General features: G+C 40.8%; 1 protein-coding gene across 2 annotated transcripts in view; it reads left to right on the top strand.

Annotated features, from left to right (window-relative positions):
- Positions 1-14,500, top strand: part of AGAP2 (ArfGAP with GTPase domain, ankyrin repeat and PH domain 2) — a 296,663-nt gene that overhangs the window by 170,538 nt on the left and 111,625 nt on the right. For both annotated transcript variants that reach the window (XM_089692703.1, XM_089692695.1), the window contains exon 4: positions 11,471-11,556. In XM_089692703.1, coding sequence (XP_089548829.1) covers positions 11,471-11,556 — 86 coding nt within the window. The remainder of the gene's footprint in view (positions 1-11,470; positions 11,557-14,500) is intronic.

The following is a 14,500-nucleotide window of genomic DNA, read 5'->3' as shown; positions in this document are numbered from 1 at the left end:
CGATGGGAATGTTTGACCATTCTTCCAGAAGTGCATTTGTGAGGTCAGGCACTGATGTCGGATGAGAAGACCTGGCTCACAGTCTCCACTCTAATTCATCCCAAAGGTGTTCTGTCGGGTTGAGGTCAGGTCATTCAAGTTCCTCCACCCCAAACTTGCTCATCCATGTCTTTATGGACCTTGCTTTGTGCACTGGTACACAGTCACTGGAACAGGAATGGGCCATCCCCAATCTGTTCCCACAAAATTGGGAGCATGAAATTGTCCAAAATGTCTTGGTATGCTGGCGCCTTAAAAGTTCCCTTCACTGGAACAAAGGGACCAAGCCCAACCCCTGAAAAACAACCCCCCTCCAACAAACTTTATACTTGGCAAAAATGCAGTTATGCAAGTACCGTTCTCCTGGCAACCGCCAAACCCAGACATGTCCAATGGATTGCCAGACAGAGAAGCATGATTTCTCACTCCAGAGAACACTTCTGCACTACTCTAGAGTTGAGTGGTGGGTGATTTATACCACTACATCCAACGCTTTGCATTGCACTTGGTGGTGTAAGGCTTGGATGCAGCTGCTCGGCCATGGAGACCCATTCCATGAAACTCTCTACATGTTGTTGTGCTAATCTGAAGGCCACATGAAGTTTGGAGGTCTTTAGCTATTGACTCTGCAGACAGTTGGTGACTTCTGTGCACTGTGCACTTCAGCATGCGCTGACCCCGCTCTGTCATTTTATGTGGCCTACCACTTCGTGGCTGAGTTGTTGTTGTTCCAGTTGCTTCCACTTTGTTATAATACCACTAACAGTTGACGTGGAATATTTAGTAGCAAGGAAATTTCACAGGTGGATATATTGCACAGGTGGCAACCTATCACAGTACCATGCTTGAATTCACTGAGCTCCTGAGGGCGACCCATTCTTTCACAAATGCTTGTAAAAGCAGTCTGCATGCCTAGCTGCTTGATTTTCTACATCTGTGGCCATGGAGGTGATTGAAACAGCTGAACCAAATGATTTGGAGGGGTGTACCAATACGTTTGGCAATATAGTGTATATAAAAAATATGAGTACAGAAAAGACACTCCCAAAATGACCCCTGGAAAGTGACCCAGTGAAATGAGATGTATAGAAGAGACAAGCAGGAGGAAATGGATAAAAAAAAACCCCAAAAAACAGCCACAATCATATTACTGCTGAATTATTACTGTATTCATTAGATTTTTTTTTTATTGCAACAGGAAGGGGAGGGTTCTCAGATATAAACAATACAGTGTTTACATTTATGAGCACTGTGGTTAGTCATGTTGCATACACCCCCTTGTGTAGGTAACCAATAGTGGGTGGGCCTTTTGGGTCCCTCCCTCAGCTCTGCTGTTTGAACAAGGTGTACATAGCACACTTGTGATGTCACCACTACCTTTGCAAGGTTATATATGCATTTGCAATTGCAATAGGTGCACAAAAAGAAGATGAAGGTAAGCTGAAAGTTATTGTGCTTAGAGTTCAGCTTTAAACAAGACAGAAAAGATTATTTGGGATTTGTGCTAACCCTGCTTTAAAAAACATAAATGCATTGTTTGCATTTCAAACATGTAATGATACTTTTCAGGATATGATTTTATTTTTATTTTTTGGTAGACATACCTATAGTTATGCTCTATAAGTAATAATAACATACGTACAGTTACTAGAATACAATATTTTTTTTTGTTTGCTCTGGTGATCCTTTAAAGGACAGAAGCACCTGTTGTCCAAAGGCCCCTTCCTTGTGCTCTTCAAAAGCCTTGTGTCTTACAGTTCTTACCCCAACAGGCAATCACCAGGTCCCAATGCTGTAACCTACCACTGAAGCAGGTGGTGCTCATATGTTCCTGGAGCTACTATATTGCATCTGATGTTATACCACAGACTACTGTAGCAGTGACCACAGCATTAGGAAAGAGGGTCTCGCTGATTATTGATTTATAATGCAGTGTTGATGATTGCATTGCCCCATGATATTGTTACATAAACAATATTAGCTGGATTATCCACAAGGCAGCCTAGGTTGAAGCCTAGGGTCTGAGGGACATCCAGGAGGCCCTGCTACCTTGCTACAATCTTCATATTCCTGCAGTAAATCAGGAGAAAACTGTGCACCTACATGCCACTTCACCCTCAAGGGAGGATGTACTTGTATTCCATGGGTGACTGATGGGACAGGTATTGCCACTGCGGTCACTCTTTGTGTCTATTGGATTCCTTGTCAGTGTTAACCAAGGGGATGGGAGAGGGTAGAGCTGCTACCTTACCTAAGGACCACTTTTGCTTTAATCTATCACTGGACCCTGTCTTGTCACACATCATTTGTAAATTGCAAATAATTTACAATATTGTGCAACTTCTGACAGAGGTATTTGTGACACTACACATCCCATAACCAATTCCGGAAATATTCTATGGCCAGACTGCATTAAAACTTATTTATACATTTTTTTGGAAGAATTCATTAGTATGGTATGGTAAGAACAGTCATTTCTGACCTGTGTAGAATAAATGGAAGTTGGACAGCTTCCTGTGGGCAATATAGTTTTCTGCCCCTTTACTATATGAAGCTAAGTGTACTAAGCTCATATCAAAACTGTGCACTATTCATGTTTATGACATTACCATCAAACTTCTATTTTGGTAAAGTCAATAAATTACGTTTGCTCTAAAAATTCAACATTGACTTATGTCATGTTCAGAATTTATCTTCACACTTGAAATGCAACAGATTGTTTTGTCTCATTATTGACCAGTGTAACACCAGACCCAGAAATTTTATTCAGAGTTAATAAATAGAAAAGAAAGTCAAAGAGAAAAGAAGCATTTAACAGATCATTATATGTCTGCATATGCTGTATGTGGAACTTTGGTACAGAAATCAGGAACATTCTCAGCCTTTTGTGTTCAAAGTGTTTATGTACAGAAACTGAGTGAAGTTGGGGTGCTCCCTATGCTTAGAATTAAAGTGATTGTAAACACATAATTTAAGAAAAAAATAGCAAACATGTCATACTTACCTGTTCTGTACAATGGTTTTGATAGAGCATAGAGCAACCCTGATCTCCCCCTTCTTGGGTCCCCCACGAGCTCTTAAGTTAAAAAATCCTTCAGCTTTTCTAACCACTTTAAAACAAATACAGTAACATTTTACTACTTAAAGGCGATAACATTAGTTCGCTCCAAAAATTTTATATTGGCATTTGCACTGAAAATGTATCTTCACACTCAAACAGAAGCAAGCCTAGAAAGTTTTTCTTTCTTTTTAATTTTAATTTTGGACCTCAGGCATTATCAGATCCTGAGGCTTCTTTTCTTAGATTTACTGAATGCAAATTAACCACTTGCCCTCCAGAAGATTTACCCCCCTTCCTGACCAGGTCATTTTTTGTGATACGGCACTGCATTACTTTAACTGACAATTGCGTGGTCATGCAACACTGTACATAAATTAAATTGATGTCCTTTTTTCCCCACAAATAGAGATTTCTTTCATTGGTATTTGATCACCTCTGCATTTTTTTTTTTGCGCTATAAATAAAAAAAGACCGACAAGTTTGATAAAAAAATGTTGACATTTTGCTACAAAACATATCCAATAAAAAATGTAAAAAATCAAATGTCTTCAAACATTTAGGCCAAAATGTATTCTGCGACATGTCTTTGCTAAAAAAAAATCTCAATACGTGTAAATTAATAGGTTTGCATGAAAGTTATAGCGTCTACAAATGGCGGTGTATATATACTGGAATTGTTTTTTTTACTAGTAATGGCGGCGATCAGCGATTTATAGTGGTACTGTGGGACTGCGGTGGGATTTCTGACACTGAGTGGGAACTGAATAACTGCCACTGACATCCCCAGTGACACTAATACAGTGATCACTGCTAATAAAAAGCACTGACACTGTACTAATGACACTGGGCAGAAAAGAGTCAACATCTGGGGCGATCAAAGTGTTAACTGTGTGCTGTGTGTGTTTTACATTATGTGCTGTGTGTGTTTTACTACGGATACATGCTGCTTTGTATTTCACTGCTGTGCAGAGAAATACAAAGCAGCATGTCCTTGCTGACAGGAGAGAGACCTGTGTTGTTTACACACAGGTCTCTCCCCTGTCAACTTTACCCAATGAAAGCCAAGTGCCGGCCGGGAATTGCCGGCCAGGACCCTGTGATTGACATCCCTAGCCGCCAATAGCGGCGTGGGTAAGGCTGCACGCATGCGTCCCCTACCAGGAAATGAAAATTACATATATTGTATATATGTGATTTTGCGCAGCCCTGCTGCCCTGTAGCCCTGTAGCAGTAATTCTGCTATAGGGCAGCAGGCAAGTGATTAAAGTTAATGCATTGCTGCCAAAAACAAACTATTCAGCTTATAAACAAGTCATCAGTGTACAATTTGTGAATAAAAAACCTGCTTTACTAATTGGGAAGGTGAAGCCAGGCTGTCAATAACATCCTGCATGTCAAAGACACCTTAAAGATTACTGCATGTCAAATACAGCTCTGGTCTTCTAATGGTAGTTATGTGTCACTGCTTTCTGCATAAGCATCAGCAACCAGAAAGAATGGTTAGAGATGAAGGCTTAGCTGTTGGCTTTTGACATCAAAATTTGCATATCAGTAATAGCACTGTCTAGTCTGCACGTTTGGGGGAAAGAGTGCATTTAAAGCAGCTGATGGAGTGAATAATAAACAACCGTTATGTATATATGCTTGAAAAACAGAAAAGGGCACTTTAAAGAAAAGTGTGTGTGTGATTTTATATATATATATATATATATATATATATATATATATATATATATATATATAGAATATATTTATTTTTCAGTTGCTATGACTAGATAAGACATCTAGGGGTTTATTTACTAAAGCTGGAGAATCCAAAATCAGACTCCCTTCTGCATAGAAACCAATCAGCTTCTAACCTCAGCTTGTTCAATGAAGCTTTGGCAATGAAACCTGGAAGCTGATTGGTTTCTATGCAGAAGGGAGTCTGATTTTGGACTCTCCAGCTTTAGTAAATAAACCCCCTAATGTCTCCAATAAGAAGAGCTGACTTCAAATGCTTTAGGATCATGTATTTGCTAGTCAGAAATCTCCTTTGTATCCCCCCTTCTTTGAGAAGAGGTATTGTCTTCAGATCTTCTATCCATCCCCTCCAGCACTTTGAAATTAACCCTGTATAAAGTTGGCCATTCACCTGCTGTTATGTTATACAGCATGAATGGATGAATCTCCCCCAGCCATTGTATTTTGACAGCAGGCCCTGCTGGCTTTCAAGATAACTAAGCAGCATCTGCATTTGATTGGATGCAGCCACTGTTCGGTTAACGATCTTTTATCCGCTCCTTTGATTTCTCAGCCATAGGATGTCAGGCTGGAGGTGACTGACAGGGCCACTACTGAGTGAAATTTGGCTAGTTCATTTGGAACTGGTTGAAATTCAAACTGTGTATAGCCTGTACAGAGTGTTCCTGAGACTAAGAAATAGCAGCCAAAAAGTAATAAAACATTTGAGGTTTGTAAATCTGAAAATGCCACCATTTAAAGAAGATAGAATAAAGTGGAGCATCACCCTGTTAGTCATCATTGACCATTTTTTATTCTTATGCTGCTAGCGTTCATAAACTGATAGGAAAGTATATTATATTATTATTTATTTGTTTTAACCTTCTTTTACATGTCTTCAGTTACTTCCTTGTTTCCTGTCCTAAGCAAATTGTCATACATCCCAGGAGTTTTCAGGAGGGAAGGAGGAGGCTAAGCACACCCTATTGCATACCTGAGCTAAAGGCAGATAGATTCCAGGAAGTAAATGCTAAATTAATCATCTTCCCTTACTCAAGATGGCCACATCCAGAAATGCTATGGGGTGTTTTTCAAAGTGATTTCTCAGCAAAAATAAAGCATGGAAACATGGATGGATGGGGGTGGGGGGTTGCTTGGAATATTAAAAATGAATTAATTAGCACTTTTGGTGTGTGGTGCTCAGATGCAGTGTAGTGCCCCTTTATGGTCTGCACTTCCAGGTTTGGTTGGTAAAAGGAGCAGGAGGTTTAGAATTCACACCAAGGCCTGAAGATTTTTGTACGTCGACGATAATCAATTGATGCTTAAAAATGAAGGTGACCTTTATAGTAACTAGTTGGAGTTTAAAAGTTCATTCCCTGCACTGCTGCTCTTCTTCGGGAACTTCTTTCTACATTACTGGTCTCTAGTAAAATACTGACTATGTTTAGCAGCCTGTCCTTGATATAGACATACTTTATGTTAGGATCAGTTCCAGTATTGTCCCAACAGACATTGCCAGCTGTCATAGAAGGAAGTTGCAGAGGGGAGACAGGGTTAACTAGCTAAGTAGGATTTTAAAAAAACAAATTAAAAGGTAAGCTGCAATGTTTCTTTTTTTAAGTTATTCTGTGTGCATGGGAACACATGACAAAAACATAGTAAGTGTTATCCCAATGTGGCTGCAAACATGGAAATACAAAGTACTTGTGAAAGAAAGGACACTGGCAACCTGTGATCTCTTATTCCTGTAGGCCAGTGGTCTCCAAATTACGGCCCTGGGACCGGATGTGGCCCTTTGCCTGCTTATATCTGGCCCCTGGGCCCTTATTTCCCACACTGTCAGCAACAGTGGGGCATAGTTCCTGCCACTGACACTGACAACAGAGCCCTATTCCTCCCACTCACACCAATGATGGGGTACTATTCCTCCTTCCCACTGATACCAATGATGGGGCACTATTCCTCCCGCTCACACCAATGATGGGGCACTATTCCACCCACTGACACCAATGATGGGGCACTATTCCACCCACTGACACCAATGATGGGGCACTATTCCTCCCACTGATACCAATGATGGCGCCCTATTCCTCCCACTGACATCAATGATGGGGCACTATTCCTCCCACTGATACTAATGATGGCGCCCTATTCCTCCCACTGACATCAATGATGGGACACTATTCCTCCCACTGATACCAATGATGGGACACTATTCCTCCCACTGATATCAATAAAGGGGAACTATTCCACCCACTGATACCAATGATGGGGCAGTATTCCTCCCACTGACACCAATGATGGGGCACTATTCCTCCCACTGACATCAATGATGGGACACTATTCCTCCCACTGATATCAATAAAGGGGAACTATTCCACCCACTGATACCAATGATGGGGCACTATTCCTCCCACTGATACCAATGATGGGGCACTATTACTCCCTCTGATACCAATGATGGGGCACTATTCCTCCCACTGATACCAATGATGGGGCACTATTCCTCCCACTGACACCAATGATGGGGCACTATTCTTCCTACTGACACCAATGATGGGAAACTATTCCCCCCTAATACCTTGTTCTGCTCCCGCTGGTCACAGTCTGGCCCTCCTAAAGTTTGAAGGACAGTGAACTGGCCCTTTGTTTAGAAAGTTTAGAGACCCCTGCTGTAGGCTCAGCAAAGAACGTTCCTTTATGGGTGTCAGATAATAGAAAAGACACTGCTATTGGAAGCCTAGTTTCATTTTTAAGCTACTTTGAGTGTTCAGAGCTTTAGTGGATCAGTAAATGTGAAAAACCACATTTTAACTGAGAAATACTAACTAATAACATATTGACTTGCAATGTCAACAGAGTAAAAAAAAATATATTTTTTTTTTCATGCATCTAAGTGCTTAAAGTTTTAAGTCAAGCTTAAATGCATTTAAAAAGAATAATTGTTGTACAACGCCAATCCTCACCTCAAACATCTAAATTTGATGGCCTGTACTCATCCACATCTTGCTCTCTTCCTCTGTAGCTTCTTTTCTTGCTAGTTTCCATGGTTACTGAACAGTGGACGCGCCATGACAACATCCTTTCTTAGTCTCTAGTTTCAGTTACCATGGAGATTAGGAAGTCCTCTGAAGTTGGGAGGTAACCAGCCATGGATGGAGAGTGACACAAAGGAATGAAGTCACCCTGTACACGTAGGCTTACATGACGGAAGGAACAGAACTGATTAGGGATTCCGTTAATTTCATTCTGACTGCTGAACAATTTCCTGTCACCATTTAAACTATGCCTGAAAGAAATGGGTTGGACTCCTAAATCTAATGCTGCCGTTTCCATCCAAAATCTTTTGATATCAGGTGTTTTTTCTTTACACAGAAAACAGATGTGACTCTGTCTATTGTTCAGTGTCCATCATGTCCATGTAGCAGTGGAACAAATTTGACCTGCATCTATGGCCTACTAGGCTAGGTTTAGACATGCATCTAAATCCGATGCTTCTCTGAAGAGCGATCCATGTTTGGAATGCTTTTAAGAGGTGATGGACAGGTGGAGAGGAGGCAATGCTTTTAATACTGTTTTTGCTGAACAAACGCAATGCAAACGCATTCATTGTATGTGGTTGTGGGGCTTTTGTGGAGCTTCACTATTCGCTTGATTGGATTGCATTTAGATTAGCGCGATATATTGGATAGTTTTTGCACAACTGCAGCATGTAAACATCCCCTATCCCCATTGCAATGTGGGGGGCGTTAAAAACACACACAAAAACACAATCAACTACATGCCTTAATTTCAGCCTTATTGATAAAGACCAGTTGGGCCTATCCTGGCCCAACTCCAACCCTCTACCCCCTCTCTATTCTTTGTCTCTTGGCATTTTTCTATTTTTTAAGTTACTTTTATGACATCAAGTCTCTGGTTTTGCAAAGGGAACTCTTACTGACTATGTCTTCTTCTTAGGTGTCTTGACGGTATGTGGATGTTTATACCAGGGATGGATGATAATTCCATCAGCCTTTCCACCCCTTTGAGGAAGGTTAAGCCCTAGTAGTTATTGCTGATTCTTCACATTTATTCCATACATTCGCAGCTCTACTCAAAGATATTGTGTAGTCTTTAGAAGGTCTAATGCACTAAGAAATGTTTGTTTTGGCATGTTCACCTATCACGCTTAAGCTTGTAAATCATATGTATGCCTTTTGTCAAGATGTTTAGTTGTGCAAGGCTTAACAATGATTAAGTGTATGTAACTAGACTCTACACTGTCCAATACAAATGTATTGAAACAGAAAGGTGTATTGAGAAAGCACCCTTCATTCATTTTTGTTTCTCCATGGAAAGGATGGGACAGCATTATTGTAAAATTAGCTTTCCTACCAACTGGATTTCTCTTAAAAAAAAAAAGCTCCACTTGTTCCACTGTGATAGTTTATAAGCAGTATGTATGCAATACTTTTGGTCAGCAGTAAGTTCCCAAAACAGCAGCAAAGTTATCATAAAGGCAGCTTCATGGCTTCCTGGAAGGCTCATTTTAAAATGAAATTTAAAGGAAACGTTCACCTTTGGAACATATTACATTTTCCATCCATTTTTAGGGTGGAACATGTAACATGTTCCCATAGCCGCAGCCGTGCCTGCCGCCCCCTCTCCCTCTGACAGATATTATGGGGAGAAGTTTCCTCGTACTATCTGTCAGATTTGAAAACAGTATAATCAAAGAATAAATGGTGAGCGCAAGACAAAAAAGGAAAAAGTAAAGCAGCTAGCACAACGAGGCAAACCCTTTGTTTCCACCAAAACAAAACACTATAATATCAATGTGGAGCGCTAGTAAAAATGTGTATTATAATCAATGACGACCAGTGTGACAGTAAAAGAGAAAGGAAACATCATAAAAAAGAAATAAAGAATAGTGAATACTCCAATGAAGTAACAAAATGGACAGTATAACAAATGAAAATATATGTCCTCTAAATATCATAATAGTCCCAAAAATAGTGATGTAGTGACTTCTGTGACTTCCACATTGCACCTCCACCATAATGCACTCACCAGAAGTAAGTAGCAAGCAAGCCCAGAGCTGAATGACACTAAGGGGTGTTCCTGCTTGTTCCTCCTGCCGGTGACCCGGTTGAAGGTGGGATCTCTCCAGAATCCAGTGATACACCAAATGTACATTCAAAAGTAGAGTAGCCAAGTCTCCATCTCCAGCCCATGGTGAACCAAGGAAAGGGATTCCTCATAGAGGGCAGGCTCAGACTGAGCCTGCAGACAGTATGATATAGTGTAGTATTCTTTATTAAAAAGGTAGCAACCACATGGAGCATAAAATGATCAATGGATAAAAAGCACTTACAAAGATGGCCACCGAACCATCACGTGGACGCAGCGGTGTGATGTCAGCATGTAGGCTCACTGACGCTTTTCGTGTGCGCACAAAATGCGTCAGAGGGGGCCTACGTTCTGTCGTCATGCCGCCAACTATTATGATATTCATAATTCTCTATTTCTTTTTTATGATGTTTCCTTTCTCTTTTACTATCACACTGATTATAACACACATTTTTATTAGCGCTGCACATTGATATTATAGAGATTTGAAAACAATGTTGCCATGCGGGACTCCGCCCACATGTCCGCAGCACTTATTCACAGAGTTCTGTGAATGAGTATCTGCAAGTCCCGACAGCCTTAGCGGCTGTCGACTTGTAGTTTTCAATGAACTACCACGACGTTGTGGAGCACAGTCTTCTGGGACCTGTGATGTGTCCCAGAAGGCTGCAGGCAAAGGGGGAGTGAACTTCTGCTCAGATCACCTAGGCAAACTGAGAGGAAGTGGGAGTGGGTACCTGTCAAAATTAAGTATCCACTCCCCCCCCCCCAAAAAAAAAAACAACTGGCAACTGCAGATCAAACTGAGGCTAAGATGGCAGCTTCCTTGGCTGTAACATATCAGAGGACTTAGTTCTGTTTTAAAGCTCTTTTACGGCTTGTTAAGAATATATAAAAGCTTTAATGTCCCCAGTTTTGGCACGGGTGCACCTCAAAGCGGAACTAAACACGTCAATTTAACAGTCTCAAAAAAACAGTTGCATTCTTGGTACGTGCTAGGAATGTAACTGTCACATTTGCTTGTGTTCTTAACCAAAATGTCAAACCATCAAATGGCTGGTGTCATTACTGATCACATGTGCAGCATCATTTCAGATGAAGATCAAACAGAGGCTAAGATGGCAGCTTCCATGGCTGAAAATTATAGGAGGGTTTAGTTCTACTTTAAACTGGAAAGTGGCAGTTGGAGAAGAAAAGTCTGACCAGTGGCTAGTAAAGACAACATTTTCACCTGGTAATTAGTGAACATGCAGGAAAACATCTGAAGTTTTCATTTATAGCTCAGCTTTGCACAGAGCGCAGGCAGAAAGTGGTGAAAGGATGTGTCACTGCCATCTGTTATTATTCATACACATATTGTTTAGCTGCAGCTGAGGAACAGAACTCTGTCACTACAATGCACATGGGGGGTAAAACTGCTTCCCCCCCCCATAGTTTTTAGGAAAATACATGAGTGTGATCAGTCTGCTTACATGAAGTTTAGAATCTCTTGTGTCTTTAACATTTCATTTACATTTTTTTATCTTTATTCAGGTGATCAGTTCAAGAAAGAGATCAGTGTGGAGGGCCAAAGCTACCTACTGCTGATCAGAGAAGAAGCAGGGGCACCAGATGCAAAGGTAACTATGATTGTTACAGGGGAGGACTGGGAAAGTGTTCTATACAGTGATTGGTAGGAGGAGTGACAGGTGGGTGCTGTCTTCAAGGGCATGGCTTATTTTGACACAGCTTTTTAGATATACATGCTGAATATGCAAAAAAATGGATTGTAAATGTTGTAAATCATGAAGCGCTTTATGAACTAAACACATTAGAATAGTAGCTTGATACCGTAGTGCTAAAGGATTGCAGAGAAACTGAACAGACTGGCACAAGTCATAGCTGCTACCCAACAACCCTGACTAGGTGAAAAAGATAATGCAGCCTTCTTATGGCCAGGGAATCATGTAACTATATAAACAATAAAAGAAAGGATACAAATACCTAGTTCACTATCAATAGTACCTTTTTAAAGGATAAAAAGAGTACATAATCCCAAAAGAAAATCTGTAACAGCATTGTACATAAACCAAGCAACTGAAGGGTCTACCATGAGATGGAACTCCCCTGGTTCATATGCGGATCATAAATAATACCAGCTGATGAATTTCAGGGAATGTACCCCTTTCTTCTCTTTGCTCTGAAGAAGGGAGTATGCCCCCTGAAACGCGTCAGCTGGTATTATGAGCCAAAGGAGTTCCATCACATGTCACAGCTTGTACTTTTTTGCAAGTATTACTCTTTTCATCTTATAATAAAGTACTGTTGATAATGCACTAGGCGTTTCACCCTTTCTTTTATTTTTCTTTATGAACTAAACTTTATGACTGCTGGTCTCTGAAATTGACATGGATGCACCTGATTAAATTATAGCCATCACAAAGAATCCTAATAATTTAGCTTTCTTAAGTGTATGCAATTTATTTTTCAGTGTGTTTGGCATAATTTCTCATAGTATGCAGTTTTCTCAAAGCCAAACTGGAGACAAAAACAACAGGATAAAAATGAATACCTAAGTGAAAGATAAAATGAATATTCACGATTAAACCATAGATTTCCCTTATAATACTTTTTTCCACCACTAGATGTCTGATGGCCAGAATAATTCAATTCACTTTTGTTGAGCTCAGGACATCCTGGACCCTCCCCAGCCTGTGACTAGACAGTGAAAGGAGAAGCAGCACAATGATGAGATCATCTCTCTGTCACCCTGCTTTTTTCCTATTCGCATGATGCTTGTCAGCACATGCGCTGATCCTTATGCTGCTTCTTCCTCTCACAATCCAAACCAGCTGTACAGAGACTGCAAGAGGCTGATACCAGATCAAATTCCGATCCTTATACTTAAAAAAAAAATAAACATAATTCAATTGTGTCTTTATATTTGCTTAGAGCTAAGCTTTAAGCAAACCCTGCCTGAGCTGCCTATTGGGTTCACATTTGCTTTCTGCAGACCTGATAGACTGCTTCAACTTGTGTGGCAGTAGATTAGCACTGTCAAAATGCAACAGAAAGTGTTACTGGCAGGATCTTCAGGAAAGCAACTCTACAACACAAAAATGTTTTGCTAATCACAAAAAACTGTATACAATAAGGGTCAGTTCAAGGACCGCGTTTCTTGTGTAACTCAGTGTGCTGCGATTTTTCAGCCTATTCGTTTGAATGGTCTGAAATCGCACAGGAGCAAACAAAAAGTAGTGTATGCACTACTTTTCAAAAACGCACTGCACCAAAGTGCATGGTACTGTAGTACACTGCATTTGAGATTTTGTTAGGAATATATTGACACTTGTAACAAATAGCACACTTAGTGCATTTTTAACATGGTGTGGGAAATGCACACGGAACACAAGTTTCCTTTATTTTAACAGAAGAAGACAATTTACAGATATGGTTTCAATAGACTCAAGACAGAGTATCAAACATATAGGAAAATGCTGTGTCATGTATAAAGGCATTAACTTCTAAGGTAACACTGACAAAACTCAATTACAAAGAACAGTAGGTTACTGGAGCTTATCCTGAAAATATACAATGAAAGAGACAACATAAACCATAGAAAGGGGGTCTAGGGAAAAGCATGAACACTTCTGGTGGTCTATTCCCAGATATGGTATTAATTAAGCAATTACCAAATTCTTAAGCATAAAAACAGTTTGAGAAGAAGAAGGGGAGAAGAGAGGAGGGGGAAAAGAAGGGGGTAAAGAGGGAAAGTGTGGAAAGGGAAGACAGGCCAGGGACCCCTGGTAAAAGAGAGAGAGAGGCATCCCTCTCCCGGGTAGGAGACTGGAAGGCGTGGGATTGGAGTCACCGAGTTGTAGCCAACTCATTGAGGTAGGCATCTGTGTATAGGAAATTACGCCAGGGTCTCCAAGCTTCAGTAAACATTGCCACTGTATTGTGTAGCATGGCCTTGAGGTCTTCCATGCCCTGGAGTTCAGTGACTTTTGTAGACCATAGAGCTTTAGTTAGCAGGAGTGACATCTCTCCAGTGGAGGGGGATGCATGCTTTAGCAGGTTGACATCTCTCCAGTGGAGGGGGATGCATGCTTTAGCAGCATTCAAGAGTTGTATAGTACAGGACTTCTTATACTTTTTAGCAGGCCGCAGGATCATCGAGGACAGAATATCCATCAGGTGAGTGTGGGCAGAGGATGTAAGTTGGAGAAATTAAGGGTGGTGAAGACCCGGGCTAAATTCCGAGTTGACTATGATGGGGATCATGTGGGAGGGCTGTGGAGAGACGGAGGAGGTATGAAACGTCTCCCTTGAGACAAGTAAAGTGTTGCTGAGGGTAGGGTGTGCACAAAGGTCCTTGGATAATGGGGAAGAGATCCACAGCCAACTCATAGTAGTACCTCCAAAGTCTCTGCCGAAAGCCTTTTATCTCTAAAGAAAGACACCTATACAAAACAGAAATAACAGACATACATTATCACATGTGATGTGTGTGATTATTGCAGTATAGTAAATTCTTGCCCTTAGGTCCTATGTGGCACTACAAACCCCAGGATCCAGTAAATA

This window comes from Staurois parvus, unplaced genomic scaffold, assembly GCF_062004578.1.
Source record: "Staurois parvus isolate SC_StPar_1 unplaced genomic scaffold, SC_StPar_1.0 ptg000023l, whole genome shotgun sequence".
NCBI lineage: Eukaryota > Metazoa > Chordata > Amphibia > Anura > Ranidae > Staurois > Staurois parvus.
This window is presented reverse-complemented; position numbering and strand designations above follow the sequence as displayed.